A 26,257-nucleotide genomic window follows, 5' to 3' on the forward strand; every position below is an offset into this window, starting at 1 on the left:
CTATACGCATGTAATAAGTCTTGACTAAGAGATTTCTATAGAAATGAAGCTGAAAAATGCATTTACAAAGATCATTTTTAAAAATTATTTCTAAAAATCAGGACTAAATAAATATAACTTCGTATTATTTGTGTGAAAAATCAACGTGCACAGCACGTGTTACCAACTAGTATATACTAAAACCCTTTAGGTTACTAATTGAATAAAACCAACTAGTTAATATATATACTTTGGACCAAAAGGTCAAACTTACCGTCCTCACTCTCGTGTACCAATATATAACACAAAAATTTTGCACTTTGGGAACATGTGAATTGCATAACACAATGAACTCAATCATAAAGAGAATGCACACCAATCAAAATTCTCAAATCAAAATGACATTAATTTTATTAACAAAATTGTCAAAATAAGAAAACAAAAAACAACAAAATTAGTTAATTAAGGTTAAAACCTCCATAATTATATAGACCAACAATTGGGGAAATTACAACACACAATTATTGATAGACACAAATCCCCCAAGTTAGCTAAGTTAATTACCATACTTCATTCCTTTACTCGAAGGCACTTCATTATTTTAAATGTGATTAGATAGATTTCACTTCTTCGTCCTTTCCTCCTCATACCCAAGTAGCTCCTCAAGCACCTTATCATCAAGACATTCCAATTCAATCACTTGCCCTCGAACCCTTGGAGCTGCAGCAGATGAGGAAGAACTAGAAGCTGAAGAACTCCCACCAAGAGAAGGATATTCATTAGGGAAATTCAGGACAGCCAAATGACCACGCATCATATATGCAGCTCGGTCATAAGCTCGAGCTGCCTCCTCCGCCGTGTTGAACGTTCCAAGCCAAATTCGAGCACCATGTCTCGATGAATCACGAATCTCTGCTGCAAATTTTCCCCAAGGTCGACGCCGTACACCACGGTATCGAACCTCACCACCTTGATCATTGCTAGACTTCCCTTCCTCGTCCATTTTGCATGGTGATGTATAAAAATCATCATCCTCCTTTTATATGAGTTCTTGACGACTAAAAGCAGCCAAAAGGAAAATCTAACCTACGGCTTAAAAAATACACTTAAATTATTTGATGTTAACACGTGAGTTATAATTTTTCTTTTTGTAGATTTAGAAGCTTCTTCAAGGCAAAATAATAATAAAAAAAAATAAATTAAATTAAATTAAAGATCTTGGTCTGTCTCCAATGTATCTGGATTGGTCAAGGTGGTGGCTTTGAGAAGAAGAAAAAAAAACATCTATTTCAGCTTTAATTTCAATTGGGTTATTTAATGGAATTTTTTATTTTTTGTAATGAATTAAAGGCCAACGATTTGCTACTTCCTTCTTTCTTTCTTTTTCACTAAGATTCTATGTTCATTCTTTTTCAATGGAAGTTTAAGATTCTTTTTATAAATTATAGAGGTAGGGGGACCAGAAACTTGGCATCTTAATTTGGTTAATTGAAGGGGTTTTTGTTTTTGGTTTTGGTTTTTTGTTTTTGTTTTGAATTGTTGTGTTTTTTTTTTAATATTATTATTGTTATTATTATTATTTAGAAGTAAGATTCGGTTCTGTTTCTTTGTCTGTTTTTAATTTTAAAAAATATATAGATTGTTTCTTTAGACTTTATTTAAAATTGATTTAAAAGGTTTCCAATAAAATTCAAGTGTTGAAACAAAGTCTAAATCATTACTGGAATTATTACTATTATTATTATTATTCAACTATTTCCTGATTACTGTCTTTTTTGTCCATTATTTTTCTCTAACTTTCTTTGTTTCAGTCCCCTTAAAAAACCACTAAATTTTACTTTTTATTTTCTTTAAAAAAAAAATAGTCTAAAATTTTACACTCTAAAGGATGTAATATTATGTTTGAAGACTCTTTATTTAACTAGAGATTCATTGGATGTTGGATAGAGATTGAAACAAAGAATGATTTAGAGTGACTTAAAATTAGAATTAATGTAAATTGAGATTCGTTGACATATTATTATATTGTTCTTGTAGTTAATAATTTTTAAAAATCAAGTGTTGATGTAATGCTTTGGTGAAATGACCTTATTTTTCTTTTCTCTCATCTCTTTAACTTTTTCTGACAGAAAAGTATTACACCACCTAATGAGCCCAAAAACGTTTAGAATTTGATTGTTGAATTTAAGAAAACTTTTCTTTTCTTTTGAAAAAATATTTACATACAATCATTTTCTAAAATTAATAACATACGTGAAATTATTTTAATGGGTTGGTTTATGGTTAACTGTTCTTATATACTTATTTTTTTCTTCTGTGTATTATAATCGAAATTAATGTCATATTTTAAAAGTAATTTGAAGAATAATAAGAAAACAAATAATATTTTTTTCATAATTAAATAATTTTATGTAACTTCTTCAAAAGAAAAATTCTATGTAACTATTATAAAAAGAAGAAAAAAAAGTTGTAAAGTAACAGGGAGTAAGAGAATTTTGGTGTGGGTTTAACAAAGGCAACACTAATTAACCAATGGAAGTGAAACAGAAAGGAAAAGGTATTGTATTAGTGTGTTGTGTTGAAGTGGAATTTTCTAGAAGGCTCTTGATTTGAAAAGTCTTTTGATTCTCACTTTCTAATTGCAAAAAAGTGCATGGAACTTTCTGGGGCTATGTTTTCAGTATTTAACTTTCTAACATCACAATGCAACTTGCTCTTGGTCTCTCATTTTGGTTCCCATATGCTTTGTTTTCTTCTTTTACCCACTCTTTTTTTCTTTGTTTAGTTCACATTAGGGTTTCGACTTCATTTCAATTTTCAACTTTCTTTTTCTCTCTCTTATGTTTGCCGATGTAAAAACATGGAGCAAGTACGTACAACCGATTCAATTCTACCGGTGCTCATGAAACTATATATGAATTCTCACACTTAGATACGATATTTTGTTTAGCATACTTTAGTGTTTATGTAAGTTCTTATTTTGAAGTGGTGTCGAGTTGTACTCTTATATATATTTGATTGTATATATACCTCAATGACGAGATATATTAGTTCCTCTATTTGTACGGTCTAATTTTTCTCAATATGTGTGTTATAATGCATGGTTAATTAGTTTGTTGGAAGTAAGAAGATGAGAAGATGTATAGCCATGCATGTTTGATAGTGATTTTGAAATGGTTAGTCCATTTTTATCATTTTTTAAATTACTCTAAAATACATCTTCCATCACTTGTAATTAATTTGTTGACTAGTTTTACACCTTTAAACAGGTTTTTGTTAATACTAAATTGATTTTGAAGGAATAAAAGCATTTTTTTCAATTAGTTCGAAAATAATCCAAATCACTTTTGTCATCTTAAGATCACTCCCAAATAGGTCGTACCAATCATTTTACACCTTCTTGGTAAGTGTTGTTAGTATTTAGGTAGTTATTGTATTGTTTTAGGTCATTGACCAATTTTACCTCGTAAACCCCATGTCAATACCTATATTTTTTACAATATGTGAAATAGGGGAATCGAGCATATGTATCCATATGAATCAAATTTGATATCCTATGACATACTTTTTATTGACATGAAAATGATGTGTAGTCTATTTGGTTTAACTGTATTACTGACCTTAGGTAACAATATTAGGTTTTTAGACCGAATAAAAATAGGTTAACAATAACTTTTCGTCTAGTAATTTAAATAAAAATTATGTGTAACAGTTTAGTTTATATACTTTCGATTTTGTAAGAATTTTGTTCCTAGATTTTACTATGTAACCGTTTAGTTGGACTTATGTAATGACTTTATTCCAATTTTAAAAACCATCGTTGAATTTTAATGAGTTTTTTTTTTCATAAATAAACTGTTAAACTAATTAGAGACAACTCAATATTTTTTTAAAATAAAATTTTTATAGAAGAAAAAATAAAATTTGACATCTAACTTTGATGATTTCTTACGTTAAGAGGTAAGGAGTAAGTACTTATTACAAATCTAAAAGTACCAAGACTTGTGACACAATAAAGTACTAAAATTATTCATGTGTTAAATTGTCATAAGATTGAATGGTACAAGAACAAAGTTGTTACAAAGTAAAATTTAGAGACTAAATTGCTACTTTCATGAAAGTGTAGAAATCAAAAATATTTATTAACAATAAAAATATGAGGCAAAACATTGCTTTTTGAATTTAGAAAAGGGAGGAAAAGGGAAAATTATTTAAATAGACTACTAAAAGTATTTACAAATATAGTAAAGAGTCACAATCTATCATGCACTACAAACAAAATGACCCTCTTATGACAGTCAAAGTCATCGAGAAATGTACCAAAATACTTCGAGAATGGAATTTTCGACGCCTTTCTAGTCGTCGAAAAAGTGATTGAAAAAACCTCGTTGAGATAGGCATTCCCAACACGTATGATAACTCGTCAGAAATTTTCAAAACTCTCAACTAGCCAAAGATGGAGCGGGGAGATCAGAACTCCCGACGGCATACATAACACCATAACTCCTGACAACGCTGCCTGATAAGCGTCGGGAGTTCACCATAACTTCTTATGAGCTAATATGACTGTCACGATCTCACCCTATCTCTCGACTCATACGTATAAGGCGCCGACAGTTTCTCCATCAAATTACAAATTTTGGGAATAAATCTTGACGCCTTTATATGTCGTAGTGAGTTATTCCCTAACTACGTACTCCCTTCGATTTGAGTTGGGTGTCGGGAAATATGATCTCTCCCAACGTCTTATCTCCGAAAAACTTTTTTAATTAAGTGTCGAGAGATCCTCAATTTCTTATGGTGGTGATAGACACTAATAGAGTTTTATTAGTTTTAATTAATATCTATTAATGATAGATGAAAATACGTTGTATATCAATGTCTATCATTGATAGAATACTAATATTTTGCTACTATTTTATAAATATTTTGGTTTACCTCGATATATTTGAAAATAACCAAACGAAATATTTGAGACAAATTGTGAGATTTAATCCAACCTTAAAATTAATTTTAAACTTTTGAAACTAGTAGGTTTTCTAAACGTGATTACACCATTTTAAAATACAAAATTAATATTAGAAGTTTTAATTATAATGTTTAGCCTAATAATTATATCGTGCTATAATTTTGCTCAACATACTTTAGAAATTGTATCACAATCATAGAAAATTATGGAAAAAAAATAGGAGTTTTCATTTATGATTTGACAACATTTGTTTGAAAATAAGTGAATTATCAAAAGTCAAAAGTTTAATTTTCTTTATTTTCAATATGTGATTATAGTAAATTCAAATTTTGGATCTTAAAAGAAGGTGCATGGAAGTTTCGAGCTATTTGCTCTTAGTATTTCCACAATGCAACTTGCTCTTGGTTTCTTCTTTTTTTCTTTCTCTTTTCCCTTTTAATTTACTTTTGTTTGTTTGATTATTCATTACGGTTTGATCTTCCTTACAATTTCAACATTTTTTTCATCTATAGGAACAAAAATTTCAAAATCTATTCAAATGTACAGTCAGTTAATTATGAAATAAAGTGACGATGAAACAGTAACATTCATGCTAGTTTAAAGCATTGTTCGAACACATTTTGATGTTTAAGTTAGCTTTTATTTTAAAGTGGTCGATATCGAGTTATACTTATAATTGAATTGAGATATTAATTGTTCCTTTGTTTATATGGTTTTTTTAAACATATGTGTGCATTTTAACTTTTAATGCATGATTATTCGGTTGGAAGTAAGAAGGTGGGAAAGTGTATTACATGCGTGTTTAGAGTGATTTTAAAAATGATAATTATTTTTTTTCATTTTTAAAATCACTGTGAGACCACGGTTATAAATTTGGTGTTTCTTGATATACGCATATTTTGATTTCTTGATGGTCATGACAAAGAACTATCAAGAAAAATATTTTTCTTGATATAATGTTTATCTTGACGGACATGTGCGTCAAGAAAAGATCTCTTATTTTGTTGAAGAAATACGAAAAAAACAATAAAAAAAATGTGGATTTTTTATTTTCTTGATGGGCAAAGTTCTCTTAGTTTTGTTGATGGTCCACAAACATTAAGAAAACTATTTTTCGATGGACAATAAACATCAAAGATAATATATTAGTTGATTGATAATGCCCATCAAGTTAGTTAGATTTTCTTGATGGATGAGGCCTATCAAGGGATGAATTTTCTTGATTTGTAATGGCTATCATTTAAAAAAAAATTAGGGATAGTTACAAATTTAGTCATTAGATGCAAAATAATTAAGTATATAGCAACATTTTAAAAAATTGTAAAAAAAATCTCAAATTCTATCAGTAATAGAAGTCTATCACCGATAGACCATGTTGTAAATATTGGTCTATCATTTATAGATCATACAAATCTATCAACGATACAAATCTATTAGCGATAGTTTTGCTATATTTGCAATTTTTTAAGGGATAGTTGCAAATTTAGCAATTAGATTCAAAATAATTAAGTATATAACAACATTTTAAAAAATTTGCAAACATAGCAAAATTTGTCAAATTCTATCAATGATATAAGTCTATCACCGATAGATCATGTTGTAAATATTGGTCTATCACTGATAGACCATAACGAGTCTATCAGCGATACAAGTCTATCAACGATAGTTTTGCTATATTTGCAATTTTTTTAAAATGTTACTATATTCTTAATTATTATTCTTCAAATAGCTATCCATTACAATTACTCATTTTTTAAAAATGTTGTTATATCATTAATTATTATTCCTAAAATAGTTATCAATTATAATTACTCAAAAATTAATAAATTAATATATTATTTATTTTAGATTTTTTTTATGGATCTAGGGTTTCTTGATGAACAAAAACAAAAGAAAATCATGAAAAAAGTCCATCAAGAAAAATGATATCATGATGGACATTGCCCACCAAGAATTTTATTAATGAATATCGTGTTTTATGAGCTTGTTAATGGTTGTCTGAATTTTGTGTTTCGCATAAAATAGTTTTTTCTTGATGAACATATAATTTTTCTTGATGGGCCTTGTCTATGATCTTATCATAAAAGGAAATTGCAATGGATGACTATTTTAGCAATAATAATTAATGATATAAAAATATTTTTTAAAAATTGCAAATATAGCAAAAATATCACTGATAGACTTCATATGATATATCAGTTATAGACCAATATTTGCACATATGGATTTACTACTTTCTATTCATCCATAATACAATATTACTTTTTTAAAAGTTAACGGTTGTAATTGTAATTAGATTGAAATAAGTGACTTTATCAAAACCAAATTAGTTATTAGGTTCAAACTCTGTGTTGTTTATAAATTTAATAAAAATCAAGATCATGAAAATGGTAATTAGCACGAAGCTAAAATGGGTGTGAGAAAAGAAAGAATGAAAACGGAGAAGTAAAATGGAAAAAAAAAAAAAGATATTTTTAAAAATAGCAAAATAAATTAAAATATTTACAAGTTATAGCAAAATTTTGGATTCTATCACTGATAGTCTTCTATCATTATAACATATCAAGTAGTATCAGTGATAGAATTTACTATAAGTTGTAAATATTTTGTAAAATCTACTATTTTTAAAAATTTCTCAAAAAAAATAGTTTTTTTTTTTTTTATCATCAAGTAAACTGATTTCTTGATGGACTTTTTAGTTTATTTGATGGAAAAAGAAACATCAAAGTTTCATTCTTTTTATGGCCAATACCATCAAAAAAGAGTTTTTGATGACATGTTTTAACCATCAAGAAAACATATTTTCTTGATGATCGAGCTTTCTTGATGTCTGCCTACTTGATGGACAAAGACTACTTAAGTGACTTTTTTTTTTTTTTTACGTATTTTACACATGAAGACCAAATTTAGAGGAATGGAGATATATTTCATCACTCATATTTAATTTAAAAAACTTTTAGACAAAATGCCTTAATTTATTAAGAAATTTCACAAATATCATATATTGTAAATTTCACAAATGTTCACTTGTGGTAAAGGACCACAATTCAAACCAGTTATGGCTTCATATTCCCTAATTCCAAACTTAGCTATATTGCCTTCAAAATTGAACCAAAGTTCATCTTCCTTCGTCAAGGTATTGTCGTCTTATGATATGAAATAGCAATTGACTTTGGAATTTAGTTATTTTTAGATCAAGGAAATTACCAAACGGAGAACTCCTAAACATCTCTCTCTGCTTCCTATTCAATTTTTTTTTTAATGTTTGTAATAACATCTAGATGTCGCCACGTGCCCGGGACGACACGGAGCGGTCAACGTCCTCAAAAGAGCTAGTTTTAAAATAAAATAGGAGTCGCCACCAATCTTTTTTACTGTGTGATTGGACACCGAAATAAAGGTAAACAATTTTTAAAAAAATGGTCTACGAAAAATAGAATTGAGTTCAGGAGTCATTTGTGTGTGGGGAAAGTATTAGCACCCCACAACACCCATTTAGAAAAACGGTAGCCAAATTTAAAATCTTGAATTGAAAATATTTTTAAATTTATTTTAAAACTAATGTTTTATTTTATCCCTCGTTACTCCAATATTTGAAGCAATGATCTCATAAAATAAGTGGAATTATATTCCATTAACTAGAGTATATATTGAAGGAAAGTTTCTCACCTTAAGAAAATGAGAAATTATTATAATTTCTCAAAATCTATCATAGGTTAGTCTTTAAATAAAGATTTTTTTTAAAACATTGATTAAATTCATTTTTTCTTGGGATCAAATCTCGGACTTCCAAAGATGTGATCCCTCACCTTAAGAATTCTAGAAAATTGGACTTCCAAATTTCCTAAGATTCCATCATAGGAATATTTTTAGCGAAATAGAAGTGAGTTATTAAAAAAGTTGATTAAGGAAAACATATGAAATATAGATTCATATTTTAAACATTTTTAAAAAAAAATTAAAAGGAATAGTTGTAAAGTAAAAATTTCTAAACAGTTAAAAAATGAAATTTAAGAAAGATCTTCAAAATTAGGTCAATAGAAAATAATGCACAATTGAATCAAATATAATATACCCTAAATTAAGCAAGTAAGATAAGATTTTATTTTTTAAAAATAATATTGGGAATCGAATCTTGTATTTCTAAAGAACCAATTCCCTCACCTCAAGAATTTAGAAATAACGGACTCCGATATTTCTAATTTCATTGTCGGATTTGTTTTTAAAATGAAAAAATGTAAAAATAAATATGATGTAAGAAGAAAATAAATAAATAATTGATATGAAATATCATGGTAATATTGCAAAGTGTAAAAAATATTCATAAATTTAATATTACATGATAATAATTATTATGCATGCAAGAAAAGCAAGTTAAAAAAATAAATATAAAAGGAAAATACAAATGGTAGACAACTACAACAAATAAATATATATAATAATATAAAAAATAAAAAATAAAAGAAAAAGAAAAGGAAGTTTTTTTTTTAAAAAAACCTTGTCGCCACCCATATATATAATAACAATAATAAAAAAAATAATACACAAAAATATTAACCGTAAAGAAAAGAAAAAAAAATAGATTTTCAAATCCCAAATAAAATTTACTCGTCGATGAGGTGCGGATCCTTAGGAGTAAATCTCTACTACATGAACCTCCAACAAAGTGTATTTTAAAATGGAATTTGATTTGCTAAGGAGAAACAAAAACAAAAACAAAAAAAAAGTAAAACACTAACATAATGAAATGAATAAAAAAACTCACCTTTTTAAAAGGTTCTCTCTAAAAAAATTTCTAACGTTTTCTCTAGAAACTTTTTGTAAGAAAATTTTCTCCAAAGAATTCTTTGTTCAAAAAAACTCTTCTCCCTTTTTCAAATGACAGGGTTTCTATTTATAGTCCCGAAGTGTACCACAAATTAGAAAAAAAATAATAATAATAAAATCAAAATTTGATATTATATTAATAAAACAAATTTTCATTTTTTTAAAATAAATTAAATGAGATATTTTGAGATTTTGTGAAAAATAAATTAATTGAATATTAAAATACTTTTATTCAAAATTGATTTTCTTTTTTCCTAAAATGATTTAAGTAAGTCTAAATTGATATTATAAGATTTTATTTAAAATAAATTCATTTCTTTTTTCCTACAATAGTACAAATATAATATTAAAAGATATTTTAAAAAACAAATTGATTTATTTTTGTTTCCTAAAATGATAAAAATGAAATATTATAAGATATTATGTTATTATTAATTTTTTACCCTTTTTTAAGTAAATAAATAAATAAATAATTTAGCAATTATTACTAATATTAGTATTAGAGAAAATTATTGGTAGGATAAAAATAGGTGACTACACTAGACGTGCATATACTAAGTTTCTGTGCTCTATACCATTTATTCCTTTTCAGGATTAATGGTGCAACCTGCAAACATTAATATTAAGACATGTTAATTTTTCTGTATTATTATATCTATTTCACAACGTCAAACAATATACTTCACCATATAAATAATATATGATATCTATTTGACATACATATATGATGTATGACATAAAATACCTCCTTTAAATTTTCATTTGCATCCCTATTTTCTACAGTCTTATTTTTCATATTTGTTTTCCGTTAACATTATAAATATTCATTACAATATAATCAATACCAAATTTAATTCAGTGAATGCATATAATGATATATTTTAGTGTATATAAATTATACCTTTTTTTATTCTACATTTCTTTTCAATTCTTTTAACACTTTTGATTTCTTTGGTGTATTTGGTTTTTCTTTTCTACTTTTTTTTTTCTTTCCAGTATGTCCTTGTTTAGCTTTGTCCGCATTTGACAACTTTCTCTTCTTTTTCTGAGATTGTTGAGAATTTCTTTTCGACTTCTTCATTTCTGTATATAACTTTCTTTTCAATATCGGTATATTATCTTGCAAAATATAAATCATATATTTCAAACATACCTCATACTAGTTAACAATAATAAAGAAAATAATATTGCTTCCATTTGAATATACCTCGTCAGATTCATCACTTTCTTCTACGGGTAATTCGGTGTTCTTTGATCCTTCTGATTTCTAATATAACATCATATATCAGTACATTACTAAGTATACATCCTATTAGATCCTATTAAGTATACATCTTTATATACCACTGTATATCAGTACATTTATTTATGAAATATATACAACAGTTATTATATACATATATATTAACTAAACTCTTTAACATTATGTTTATAAAATATATAAAACAATTAAACTAACCTCTGTTCCTTGTGCTTCCATATTTTAAACTGACGTTTCTACCTTTGTTTTTCTTATACTTGCTAAGTTTTTATCGTACAGAACAACTTGAGTGTCATTTGGTCCTGTTATATCATATTCATCCTTCTCTGGGTACACTGTTTGTAAAGGTTTGAATTCCATTTGATTTTCTTCGTCTGTTTAGAACATGATCTCTTTTCATCCTATGATATAGATGAATACAATATACTTAGAATATATTTGCATTTGTCAATAAAGTAACAGATTATATCAATTAATATTAAATATACCTCAGAATCATCGACAATGATTGGATTATCTTCGTTTTTTCTTACTTTTTTCCTCCTTGACCCAAGACATGCATCTTTCACTGCGTCTTACAATTATCTACCCTGCCAACATTTAACATACTTAAAGGACATTGCATTGTCAAAGAAAATCATAGTACCAAATAACCTCAGGAACTTCAGTTCAGTAAGTTAAAGAAATCAAACTCAAAATTTCAGTTCATCCCTAAAATTCAAAATATAACAAAAAATTCAGATATACCCAATATCCGTATGAAAAACCCTAATGCGACATTCCTAAAAAACTTCATTTTCAATCTGATACGTCAATAAATCAGAGTATATAACACATGCAAAATCACATTTTTTAGTTCGTTTCCTTTTCAGACTACCATCTTTAATCTATGTAATATACCAAATGCAATCTGTTTATAGAATATATACAACCTAACCTTGTATCTTTTGGCCGTCGGAAAACAAATTAACTGGTCGGAGAATATTCACCGTCGAGATCGCTCAAACGCTTCAACTTCACGGTAGAAGACCCCAAACTCGAAGCACTTCCTTGACTGTCGAAATGGCAAGCTTTTCGTTGAATATGGAAAGTGAGAAAATGGTAAAGAAGTTTCCTATTTTAATGTTGCACGGTTTCCTCTTATTTTCTATATTAATATAATAGGTATATTTTGTGAAAAAACTGCCTAATGGGCAAATATGTAAATTGAGCCTATATTTATGTAATATTATGGCCCATTTGATACATTTCTGTAAAATATTACTAATTTGTGTTTCTTTTATAATATCCTACGGTAACTTAGGCGTTTAAAGACCCTTAATTTAATAAACTCCATAAAATAGTATCCAACTTGCGAGCACGAGCCTGAGAAGCAAAGGCGGATGGTACGAGTGTTTTTCCTCCCATGAAGGCCCACTTTTCAATGGGTTGTGGTATAAGACCCCTCACAGTTGACCCAAACTATTTAACACTCACTATTCTCTTTCCAGTTAGGAATTCAAAGTTCTGTGTCTCTATTGCTCGTATGCATCACTCAAGGTGCAACTCATTCAGCTTCCAACTTTCTTCTTGCTTTAACCCTCTTTTGATGACTAACCCAATTTTGTGTTTCCTAGATTCCTCAAATTTTAAAAGTTTATAATTAAATCTATCAACTTTTGATTTGTGTCTTACAAGTTTTTAAACTTTGAAAACTTGTCTAATAATTTCTTACTCTTTCAATTTTAGGCCCTATTCAAGCTATTAGATAATGTTGAGAGTTCAAAGACTCATTAACCCTATTTTACGTTGATATAAATTTCAAAAATTCAAATAATAAACATGTAAAAATTCAATTTATTTGCTTTACTTTGACTTCAACAAAATATAAAATCTAACACCATACGTTACCAATAAAACTATGCTGAGTATCAACAATTTTTGTACAACTTTATATGTCAGCTGGTGCAAGTGATCATAAGAGGTTTTCTTTCTTTATGTTGTTCAGTTTTTTTAAAATCACATTAATTGACAACTAAGTTTGGGTAAATATTTTATGTAGTTTTAAGGTTTAAAATAATATTTGATATTAATAATACAAAAAAAAAGAAAAAAAAAGAGATTAGAATATGAAGACAGGGTGAAATGATATGTTTTAAAAATAAAAGATTTTGAATTTTGAAACCTTGGTTTTGACATTAAAAGCACCCGTATGTGAACTCCACATAGTGGTAGAGTGTAAAGATATGAAGGTTAGAGATTGAAAAGTCAAAAAAGGTAAGAATGTAAATGGGGCTTGGGCTTGGGCTTGCGCTGACTAGGCCCACCACTCTAAAATGAAGTTATGGTGGGAACACGTGAGAACAGCACTGGTGCACGTGCTAATGCGGCAAAATTAAAATAAATAAGTGAGTTGAGTGTTCAAACTTCAAACTTCAAAGTCTCCACAATCTAACCTTTGACTCTTTATATAAATCTTAATTCATACATACAAAAGGACCATATATTTAATATTTTAACCCTAAAAAGAGAGACCTAATAAATGTCATAACCTAATGTCGGATTCCACACTCTTTGGCTCTCTATTTCTATTTTATTTTTTCTACTTTTTAGGACAACACTGGATGGATATTAAAGAAACAAAACAAAGGAAAACAGACGTTCAAAAAAGATATTTAAGGAAAATTATTAAACAACTAGAAGATTGCTAGTAATATTATAGTTTTGAATAGTAATAATAATAAAAAAAAAAACTCTAAATTAAATACGTAAAGTATAGAAAGTGGTTGAAGATTAATCGATGATATGTCATTCCATATAGTGAAGGCCTTTTGTTTATTTTTAATTTCTTTTCTGGGAAGTAAAGGTCCAAAATCTTTAATTGTTTTTGTTTGAAAGAAAGGGTAAAGAGTAAATTGGAATTGGTGTAGCATTATTCCCAAATCTAAGAGTGAGGGGAAAAAGATAAAATAAAATATAGAGTCAAATGTTGAATGTGAAAAAAGATTAAATAATTTAAAAGCATTTTTCAATATTTGTTCTGACAAACTCACTGCCCTTCAATTTCTGCTGCCACCTCCCCATGTGCTTTGTTCCTCATTTTTCTACTTCCAAATATACTTTTTTCTTTTCTTTTTTATTATTACATTTATCTTAAGTCAACCATTAAATTTAACCCTAAACATAATATATATTTCCTATCTACAACTTTTATATTATATATTAATATATATTTCATGTTTTAACCCAAAAAAAAAAAAAAGGTATAAGCTAGCATACATGTTTCAGATGTTTACATGTGATTTTTCAGTTTTTCATTAACTATATATGACTGACATATTAAGTTTGAGCCTAGAGGATACTATGTGCACACATATTATATTTTGTTATTGATGTTGAGTGTATTCTATAACAACAATACTGTCATGAGTACTGGATAAGTCTCACTACGATAAAGACGACGAAAGTGTTCGGTGGACTCCACAACATCGTAAAGCTAGTAAATGTTGGGTTCTATTGGGCGAACCCTACATAACGTAGTGAGATTTCATGTTAGTTATACAATTTTATAAACATGAAATGTCTTGCTAGAGATTTATAAACATACTTATTGTGTTTTTGAAAAGTTGGTTACATAAAAATTAAACTATGAGTTTTCTTTACTTTACAAATTTATCTATATGTTTAACAAGTTTATCATATGCTAATTTATAAAAATACTAGTTCGATAAATCAGTCACTTACCAAGCTTTTGAGCTTACCTTTTCAAAATGTTTTCTCACTTTTCAGGTAGAGATCATGCTCCCGGTGCCTAATACACTGCATGCCAAAATCTGCTCAAAGCTTCCGGTTCATTTTCAGTACATGGATGGAGTTCTACATTGGGTCTGTATAGCCATATAAGTTCGGATTTTGTAAACACTAAGTAAAGTGTGCGTATAGCGAATGTAGTTTTGTAAAATTTTATATTTTGGTTGTAAATGTTTGTAAGTAGGTTCTCCAGATTTTGATGACTTTTAGTTTGGGCTACACTATATGATTATTCATCAAGTTTTCGTTGTGTTGTGTTTGCAATATATTATGTATCTCCTACACTATATCGTTAGAGGAAGATGATGTCTATTGACTTCACATCATCTTTCGGGCTAAGAATAGATGTTCCAAGAGGGGTATATATCGCAGTAACACACAAGTTCAACAAATTCAATTAGTTTCAATGCTAAAAGAACGAACAAACTAAACTAGCCAAATGCATCAAACTAACTATCCTTCAACACAGCTAAATATATAACATTCAACTTAGACAAAAATGTCTCCAAACGCTCATGAATTAAGGAAACACATTAAACAAATGAACTATAACCTTATGGTGGCTCACGTATGTTTCACCCATTCCCCACATTCAAACAAGTAGCTAAGCATGCATAATTGGGAGTTTATAACAAGTTGATTACATCTTATGAAATCATGACCATATCTAAAAAAGCATCCAGAGTTTATTCATATCTCTTAAGCTCATGTTGTAACACCCCACAACTAAGATTCAGATAAGGATTCGACAATTGAATGGTCCAACATTTTCCTACATCTCTTACGATACCCCACACAAAGTAACACGGGTCCTTTCAGCAGACTTTGTCATCACTCACATGTATCCTAAGAAAATTCATGAGATGTAACCCAACATAGAATTACTTCAAGCTAAACATGTTTAATTTTAGAGTTTCTATGATTAAGCCATAAAAAAAAAAGTATAGCTTGTTGATATAGGTATTAACTCTCAGAATGAGCTAGAAAGACCTTGAGAACAATAGATACAGTAGAAAATTAAGAAAGTGGAGAATGAACCTATTCCGTATACAATGAAAGGTACAAAGACAAAAGCAAAAATTTTCATTTTCTAATAATTAGCTAGGCCATTTCTTTCACTTTTTTATTATTAAGCATTAGTGTACATCTCCAATAGTTTACTTTAGATCTAGGAAAAGGTCATCTTTTACCAACTAAAATGACAACATTGTTACAATTACTTAAATCCCTCAAAAAAAAAAAAAAAAGACTGTTAAATAGTTTTTTTTTCCCTTCAAATTAACTTTGTCCAAAAAGAATAGTGTTGAAATTGAATTATAATTATAATTATAGATATAGATATAAAATTAGGTATGTATGATAATAAATTAAAAAGACATAATAAGTGAGGAAGAAGAGGTAGGCACAGCTTGGAGTTGGATGTTGGTAGTTGTTACAACTACAGAATATTGCCCCTAACTTCGCAACACCACACCTATAAGTTTTCCCTTAACCAATTACGTAAAATCACACACCTACTTCCAAACCTTTTTCCAATTTTGGTTTACATTATTTCATTTAAAACTACATTTCTATTCTTTCAATTTTCTTTTCTTTTTTCTTTTGAGTAGATGAGTATACGTTTCACCAATCTCTTTTTTATCCAATCTATTTATGTTTCTATCTAGAGAGACATCAACATGTATTACATCCACTAGAAGTGTCATAAATATCAAACAAAGTTAGGAAGAATATGGAAAGGAAACCCTAAATTTGATGGTATTAAATACAAATTATAAAGTGATAGGAGAGAATCGAGAAAGATATGGAAGGATATATTTTTACTAATAAATCGAAAGTCATTTTGGTGGTGGGGAATTCCAAAAGACTTGAAGGGAAAGAAAGAAAGAAAAGAAAAGAAAAAACAAAACAGAGGTTTTGAAATGAATGAAAAGGAGTGGAAGAAAAATATATAAGATTTTATGGGGTAAAGCAAAAAAGGTACAAACTTTTTGACTCAAAGTTCCAAAGACTACATTTTTTGCGAGGCAAAAACTGAGGATCACAAAATGAAATTACTGTTTTTGTTCTATTTGTATACTCAATTTTTCCACAAATTGGAAAAGGATACATCGTAGATCTCTACTGCAATTGGATTCAGCACTCTCAATTTATTAATCAAATTGCATTATTTCAATTATAAATTTAGATGATTTTCAATATTTGGTTTTTGTTTTGTTAGGTGTTAAATGTGTTTATGCAAAAACATAATTACTTAGAACAAATTACAAAGATTCTTGAAGAAAAAGGGAAAAGGAAGAACTAAAATTGAATTTGGATTTGGACCCATATCTCCAATTTTCTCCCACAAACATGATGATCCTAATTTTGGAGTTTTGTTGTAAAATTCAACGCTCTTTTAAACCTAAATTGGAGTCATTGCTTTTGCTTTCCTTTTCTAATCAGTGGGAAAATCTTTGGTTTTTCTGACTTTTTTCTTTCTACTTTTCTAATTGGGATTTGGGAAACTCAAATTCACCTTCTCTCTCTCTCTCTCTATTGAAACATAATTCCAAAGTTAAATTATAAATGTAATTATATAGTCTCTAATTTCATTACGTTTTAAAAAATAAAGATGCTTTGTTTGAAAAAATAATGTTTAAAAAGTTTAAATACTATCCTAACATCTTAATTAACCATATATAAAAAAAATAATTATGTTTCAAAATACATCAATAACGTCCATTATTAATCTTAAAAAAATATTTTATATGAGCTAAAATTGTTAGTACCTTGTTTCAACACATTAGAAAAGTGCTTATGGTTTTAGTATTAATATTGAGAGACTATTTGACAAAAAAAAAAAAAATGATTTGAATTATTTGATGAGTTGTAAGCAAAGGAAGAATATATTTGTGAAATGTAGAAACAAATATATTTGTCTCTCTTTTTTATTATTATTATTTTGTATCCAAAGGTTTGTTGATACCTAAACACAATAATGATTATTGCTTTATTATTTTCCTTTCATTTCTATAAACCACTTTCCGCCAATTTTGATTCTTCCATTTTAGACTTTTAAGAATCCAAAATTATTGTGTGTTTAAAATCAGTGTTGTATAAATTTTCATTCATTTTCCATATAAGTTCAACTCAATTTTCAAAATTTTTCCAAGAAAATTCTCAAATACCCTATTTGATAGCTTTTTTTTTTCTTCCTCTTCTTTTGTATCAATTAAACGTGTATATATATATATTTAATAATAATTTAAACTTGGTTATTTTTCTATTTAATTATTTGCCTAAGAATGTTGTAAAAGTTGAACTCGGGTGTTCAAAGATTTTGATTTTTAATTTTTGTGTTATTTGTGGGGGCATAGATTTAGACTTAGTAGATAGCATCTTCTTACAAAATTATATATTTCTTATTTCCCTCATTCATTGGAAAAAGGATACAAATTAAATGTCAACATCAATGACAATTTAAAAAATAAAAATAGTGTATCACTTCCAAGTAGTGATAATAGCTTCACTAAAAATATATATTAAAAAAAACTATTTCTTAATAGAAAAAGGAAATTTGAAGCACTGTACTTTTTGTAGGAAAAATATGTTCTATATTTTATTTGTATCAATATATAAGCTATTCCATTATAATATAAAAAGTAGATCAACATATTAAATGATAAATGATAATTGATATATTAGGTTCATATTAGTATTAAGGAATATTATTATAGATTATTGCATGTTAATTGAAAAAAAGAAACAAATGATCACATTATAGTTAGGAAACCAAAAACATAGACTAATCATATATGGATAAATCATAATTAAAGAAGAAAAAAAGTTTAAATTCATAAGTTAAACAAATTGTTCATCGTGCAAACCACATATTAATCTAAGTATCGATTACGTAATCAAAGTACACAACTTTCAAGACAATCACAAAATTTTCTAAACTCCCAAAAAATTAAAATATTTTTAAAATACTAAATAAATAAATAAAAACAAAGAAAAGAAGAAGAAAGAAAGAAAGAAAGAAAGAAAGAAAGAAAGTCTTCCAAATTTCTGTCTCCTCCAAGTTTGCCCTTTTTTCAAAACAGAGTCATTTCCACTCTGAAACTCCAAATTTTCCTCTCAAAATTCTCCCCATTGATGGCCCAACCTCTCATCTCTCCCTCCACCACTCCCCTTCATTCTTCCAACCCCGTTTCAAGTTTTCCCATCATCGCCGTCGCCGTCATCGGAATCTGCGCTACCGCGTTTTTACTTGTCAGCTACTACATCTTCGTCATCAAATGCTGTCTCAACTGGCAACGAATAGAAATCCTCCGCCGCTTTTCTCTCTCCCGCCGCCGTGAACAGACGTTAATACTCCGGCAGCAAGCGGAGCCACGTGGGTTAGACCCATCAACCATCCAATCAATCCCATTGATTAATTACAAAAAACCCATTAACGAAACTACCACCACAGGGGGCGAATGCGCCGTTTGTCTGACCGAGTTTCAAACAGAGGAGCAATTGAGAAAAATTCCGATTTGTAGTCATCTCTTTCATATCGACTGCATCGACATTTGGCTTCAGAATAATTCCAATTGCCCACTTTGCAGAACCTCAATCTCCAATCAAAATTGGCTGATTCCGACCAATCAAGCTCCTTCCGCTCGAGATTTGGCTCTCAACACCAGCATCCCCATTTCCGCCGGCGATGAGAATTTCGTTGTGATTGAACTAGGTGGGAATCTAGATCGCTGCCGACCACCGGAGTTGGTATCCGGTGAGGTGGCAAAATCGGAGAGGAAGTTTAAGAAGGTAACGAGTATGGGGGATGAGTGTATTAACATGAGGGAGAAAGATGAAGAGTTCATAGTGCAGCCGATTAGAAGGTCGTTTTCGATGGATTCGTCTGGTGACCGGCAGCTGTATATGGCGGTGCAAGCGGCGGTGCGGGAGAAGAGTGGTGGTGAGAGTGGGGTCGAGGTTGAGGGTTGTAGTAGCAGAGTAAAACGATCTTTCTTTTCATTTGGGAGTGGAAGAGGATCGAGAAATGCAGTTTTGCCCATTCAGTTTCAACCTTAAAACTCCTCTGTTTTGTTGATTTTTCATTATTGTAATTTGGTAATTTAGGTTATAGTATATTGTTGATAATTTGTTTGATTTTATTGGATAATTTTTACATTTTCATTCTCATTTGATGGGGTTTAATTTTCAAGTGTGAAAATTTTTCTTTTTGGTGTTTTGTTGTCACTAGAAATGTATTCAAACAAGTACTAACATCAACCTAACCAATGAATTTGTAGTGTTTAACCATCCAAATTGGGTTGAGTTTTGATTAATTACTAAAAGGTAATGATAATGGTAATGTATCTATAGTGTCCTAATTTAGGGTTAATTAACTTCCTACTTTTACCTCAAGACTTGCGAATGTAGTAAATTTCGTGTAAAAATGTGAGCAGAGCTTCTTCCAATGTCTTTTTGTTGCGTGGACACATTTCATGGCTTAAACCTCATTGTCTTTTTTTTTACAACGTTGTTGACATTGCGTCGGCAGAACTGCATCAATTAAAATCGTGGACAGAAAAGACAGTTCTGACCATGAAAAAAATGTCGGCAGAAAGGTCATTTTGCCCATGATCATCATCATGTCGGCAAAAACAGACTTTCTAGCCACGAAAAAAACGTGGGCCAAAAGGTTTTCTTGTCCACGATCGTCATTACGTCGTCAAAAATATACTTTATGGCCAAAAAAACGACGTTGACAGAAATATATTTTTGTCCACGTTTAGCATTACGTTGACAAAAATAAACTTTCTAGTCATGTTTGTTTCGTTGACAAAAATTGTTTTTGCCAAACATTTTTTTTGCTCGCACAAAAAAAAACTTCTCCTCACGCTAAATTTGTGGGCAGAAATATATGTGTATATATATATATATATATATATATATATATATGCGTGGCGAAGACATTATAAAGTCGCCATCGATTGGGGATTGATCTTATTTATCTATCTCTTCATCATCAACAAAAGTAGGCTCAACATCACCTCTACAAAATAGGATATCATGTATGGATTCATCGATCGTCCCAATTGAACTAGTTGCTTCTAACAACTCAAGTCTACCATCTTCTAATTCTTTAACTTTTAGGACATCCTATACTTGTTTATTTTGGACAAGTTACACAATTTTCCAATAAGTATGGAGTTTATGGTCGTCATTGTGGAAAACTTGCATAGCTTGAGTAGCTAATATGTATGGGTCTTCAGTGTACCAAAAACGGAAGACCTAGTGTTCAAAAAACGGAAAGCATTGATTATTTTGAACCCTAAATCATAATGAAATTTGTTCTTCTTAACATTGTGTCAAACCAATTCCATTTGGAAATACATACATGTCTACACTTAGGATATTCTAAGTCCAAGACCTCTTGCAATACACCATAATAATTCGTTTTGTCAGTTTTTGTTTCTCCATATGTCATAATTCCACTATTTTGAGTAGTATAATGACTGTTACACTCTATTGAATGAAAACGTAATCCATTTCCAAAGCAACCACTGTAAGTGTGAACTTGATTAATAGGCCCAAACGCTATGGAGTAAAGATCATCATATACTTCACCTCTTTCACGTAATAAGAATACATCTATGTAATGTTATGTAGGTTAGAATAACAACTAATAACTCAGTAGTAAAACAATATACTTTGAAGCTAATAAACAACATTTACATGTGTTCTAAACCAATTAGAAAATTTTAATTGATGCATTCTAAATAAATCTAATACATCCTCTCCTCTAGTATTTTTCAAGCTCAAATGTTCTCTGCTTAGTAATCATATCAAACATTAAAAGGAATTTTGACTTAGTCATATACAATATGAACTCACAAGTAAGTGATTATACATAATGTACCTGCGATGCGATTCTATTTGAGAATAGTTGTTCAGAACATACCAATGACACATTCTTTTCTCATCTTCAGATATCGTTCTCACAACTGACTCCCCATTAGTCGCACATTCTGTTTAAATATATCAAAGTCCCCACAACCAAGTTGTCTATTCATGGAGTCATCATTTAGTGGATTCCTATTGAATCTTGTCTCTATTCTTGTTAGATACATTGAGCAGAAGGTCAAACAATCATTCATAATGAATGCTTCTGCAACGAAAACCTCAGGACGAGCTTTGTTCCGTACATATTGTTTTAATGTTCGTAAGCTTCTCTCTATGGGATACATTCAACTATAGCTCACTAGACCAACAATCTTTGTCTCAGCCGGTAAATGAATTGCAAGATGTATCATTATGTCAAAAAATGCAAGTGAAAAAATTCTTTGAAATTTGTAGAGTATGATCACAATATCGGCTTCTAGACGATTCAAGGCACTGATACGTATTGTCTTCGCACACAGATCACGAAAAAAGTTATAGAACTCAACTATAGTTGTACACACATCCTTATGTAAGTATGCTCGTACGACAATGGGAATAAGTCGTTGGAGTAAAATATGAGTCACGAGTCTTTAGTTCTCATAATTTTTCATTAATTATTGACACTCGCACATTGTGATATGTTTGAGACAAATCCATCATAAAATTTAACTAATTTAAAAAACTTACAAAAGTCTATTCTTTCGCTACCAATTAATGTATACGTAGCATGTGGTTTTATCATCTTAGTTTCTTGCCTTTGCAAATATAATTCCTTTTGTATATTCAAGTCTTCTAAATATAAAAAGGCATTGACTGTGTTCTTTTTTTTATCATTAATATTTAATGACACTTAGCCACTTCCATAAATTGAGCAACTCCATCAATATAATCACTTGAAAATCTATTTTTTAGTTTAATCTAATCCCTATTCATCTTCGAATAGTATGGACAAAAAGTCAACCCAGTAGCAATTACCACAACATATTAGCTTAAGTGTCTAAGTGGCACTTTAACTCAAAAAAGGGTTTGTGTGGTCTTTTAAATGTTAAAGCAAAAAAAACCCAATTGTAACTTTCAAACTAAAAACCAACGAAAACCCATCTACTAAGTGCCTTAAATATCAAACTAAAAATCACCTTAAAAGTGTCTAAGTCTAAAAAAATCCTTTCAAAATCCTACGGGTGTCTTCCAAACTCATAATCAAACACAAAATATTGAAAAAAGTGTCCAAAATGGAATTTTATAACTTAAATATACATTAAGTATAAAATATATGTATGATTGGCTACCATAGTTGTAGGATAGCCACAAGATATTACAATTCAAGCATACAATAAATATAAACTATATGCATGATTCTCTATCGTAGTTGAAGGATATATTCGTGTTAAATATCAATGTCTATCAAAAAAGTTTCTTATTAAAATAAAACAAGTTAAAAAGTGTCTATGTAACCCTTTAAATTACTAATATATTTAATTAATGTTTCGTTATATAATAAAATATATATTCATATAAGAGTTATCAACATTCATAAGAGTTATCAACATTTAGTCAAAATGATTACCAACATAACATTTAGTCATAAGAGTTATCCATTAGTTTATATATTAAAGTATATTTCTAAATCTAACATTAATTATATCCATGAGAGTTATCAAAATTCATAATAGTTATCAACGGTTAGATCAAATAACTTACAGCGACAAGGGTCTATAAGTCGACGAGAATTTCAACAAGTAGGGGAGTTGCTCGCTCAAAGAGGAGTGAAATCGGAGCTGGGCGTTCGATGTGAGCGAAGAAAACTAGGCAGTTGGGGTGCGACAAGCCGTTCAGGGAAGGACGTTCAGTGGAGGAGGGGTGTTCGACGAGGAATATTCGGAGTTTGGACATTCGGCGGAGCTGGTCGGCTGTTCAGCGTCTGTGGATGTTCGACGTGAGAAGAAGTCAGAGAGTTCAACGTCTATGGGTGTTTGCGAGAAGAAGATCGGTGTGAGAAGATGATTGGGTGAGAGGGTCGAAGTTGAGGGAGTAAGATCAGAAGACGAGAAGATGAGAAGAAGATCAAAGAGCGGCGTTTGGGATTACAGCTGGAAAAAATCGTGGGGGGAAATATTTGCCAACACACAATAAGTGGCCATAAACTAAAATAAACGTCGGCAAAAATTCAACATAAAAATTTTCCGTTTCACCACACTGTTTTTTCCACATATGTATTTTTGTTGGCAAAAACGATGATGTGCCCACGCAATATACAATTTTTTGTCCACATATACATTTTTGTCGGCAAAAATGAAGATGTGCTCATACAATGAATTTACTTCGGCACATCATATCTTTACCCACATTTTTTGTATTGTTAGAAAAAACCGTTGACAGAGCCAAAATTCTTGTAGTGACGTGTGATTGATTCTATTGGACGTAGGCTCTTTTGTTGATAGTTTTAGAACATATTACTATTAGATATATTGTGATAGTTGAATCTAAAATTTTCTACTTGTAATTTTTTTAATATTATGCTATATATCTGATAATTCTTTTAGGTTTGATTTTTATATTTGCAAAGACCGTTAACTTAATGGTTGATTCACCAATTTCCTAACTAAATAATGTTTTTCGAACTCCAACATAAACATATAAAATAGGCAAAGGAATGTTTCTATTTGGAATATATAATAGAAATAATAGGTGTTGGAGAATTTTGAACTGAATGATATAATCAACATAAAATAAAAGGAGAAGTAACGAGATCAATAAAATAATCAAATTTGGGGTCAAATATAGCACCCGACCTACGAGATGGGTTAGTTTGTGTCAAAATCCAAATTAATGTGCTCCACTTAGAACAAGATTGAGGTCGAGCTCAATGAAATAGGTAATGAGACATGGCTTTCATGCATGCCCCGGCACAAGACATCCCCACCAAAATGAGCCTAAGGGAAGATACTTGACCTCGACCTTGGTCAAGAACAACCAAACACAAACACAAGGCATGTCCCTTAACCCCGTAGGTTGTACGATTATCTTAAAATGACTTCAAAAGACATATTAGAACACCTATTTAGATCAATCGTGACTTTTATAAATACATCATTATTAGAGGTGAATAAGAGATAATAAAAGTCATACTCTCAAGCTCCTTAGCCTTCCAAATTTTTCTTTCAAACTTAACAAACAAAGTGTGTGGTGGTAAACACCACACCACATGTTTGCAAGTTTTCTTTGACAACCCAACCTCCTTCTACCCTTTAAACAGATTCATTCGATGTTACATAAAAAAAAAAAATGGTATTGTCCTTATCTTGATTTCACATGAAATTTAATTTAATTTAAAAAGTGTGAAATGGATTATGGATTACTTGAAATGAATTTTTTTAGTTTTAGTTTTTTTTTAATTTTTTTTACAAATATCTACAATTTAACAATATTTATATATTTATATTTACATCAACCCATCTCCCTCCAATATTGATATTTGAAATCTTGATTCAAAGCACAATTTTTTTGTTTAACATTCGACGTTTCCATAAATGCAATTTTTTTTAAATGATGAAATTCAAGAGACATACAATCTATCTCTACATAATAAAACTATGAAAATTGGAAGAAGGGGAAAAATAGAAACATAATAAATTTAAATGTTTAATTTTATCTTTAGATTAAAGATTGACAATAATATGCTTTTGGTATTCTTTGGTTTATGGTCATAAATGCATGGGATGAAAATGGGTCAAAAAAAGAAGGAATCACATTGACAAAGTCTCTTGTCAATGTGAACAAAACTTTAGGTAATAGGGAGATTCAAATTCTTTACATTCTTCACGTTTGGTGTACTGACCAGAATTATTAAAGAAAAAGAAAAAAAAGAAAACTATTGTGTTTTGGTCTCTCTTATTTGGAATGTATATAATTTGGTTTCAATATTTTACCACCTAAGATATGGTCATTTCTTTTAGCGAGTAATTAGCATATGAAACACATTCTATGTGTTTGGAGGTAAGAGTCAATAAATATTTGGTAAGCATATATATTATGTGGTAAAATAATAAAAAAAATATGATTTATTTCCTTTTTAAATTTATAGATTAAGATGATTGATTTTTTAAAAGTTCAAATACCTAAAAATAGACATTTAGATACAAATTTAGTTGATTGAATAAAATAAACATGAAAGTTCAAGAGAGACCTATCATAATGTGAAATAACTATCAATTACTTCCATATACAATATGTGCATATGTTTGTTTATCAATGTTTACTATGTTATTTTGTTATTCTTCCAAATATTAATCATATCAATTGACAATCCATTATCATGTGCAACTATCTGTTTCATAATTGTTAAATATACAAGGTCTTAAAAATAAATTTATCTTATACAAGGACAATCTCTACCTCGAATAATTTTTTGGAATCATTTGGAATAACTACATAAATCCATTGATTATGGCAGAAAACTTTATTTTTCAAAATTAAATCCAAAATTTACATGGTTTTAATATCTAACCTTGAGG

General features: G+C 29.3%; 2 protein-coding genes across 2 annotated transcripts; one reads left to right on the top strand and one right to left on the bottom strand.

Moving 5' to 3' along the window:
* Positions 1–372: 372 nt before the first annotated feature.
* Positions 373–986, bottom strand: LOC101206390 (ethylene-responsive transcription factor ERF098). The gene has a single exon (XM_004145663.2). It carries the CDS (start codon positions 980–982, stop codon positions 602–604), a length of 381 nt encoding a protein of 126 aa, XP_004145711.1. The 5' UTR covers positions 983–986; the 3' UTR covers positions 373–601.
* A 17,856-nt stretch (positions 987–18,842) lies between these two features.
* Positions 18,843–20,012, top strand: LOC101221539 (RING-H2 finger protein ATL16). Its single transcript, XM_004142212.3, has one exon. The coding sequence runs from the start codon at positions 18,963–18,965 to the stop codon at positions 19,884–19,886; it is 924 nt and encodes a 307-aa protein (XP_004142260.1). The 5' UTR covers positions 18,843–18,962; the 3' UTR covers positions 19,887–20,012.
* Positions 20,013–26,257: the final 6,245 nt, after the last annotated feature.

The sequence above is a fragment of the Cucumis sativus genome, chromosome 2 (genome assembly GCF_000004075.3).
Source record: "Cucumis sativus cultivar 9930 chromosome 2, Cucumber_9930_V3, whole genome shotgun sequence".
In the NCBI taxonomy this organism is placed as follows: Eukaryota; Viridiplantae; Streptophyta; class Magnoliopsida; order Cucurbitales; family Cucurbitaceae; genus Cucumis; species Cucumis sativus.

Excerpts from the sequence above, each read along its gene's own strand:
- LOC101206390 (XM_004145663.2), bottom strand. The coding sequence starts at position 982 with ATGGACGAGGAAGGGAAGTCTAGCAATGATCAAGGTGGTGAGGTTCGA.
- LOC101221539 (XM_004142212.3), top strand. The coding sequence starts at position 18,963 with ATGGCCCAACCTCTCATCTCTCCCTCCACCACTCCCCTTCATTCTTCC.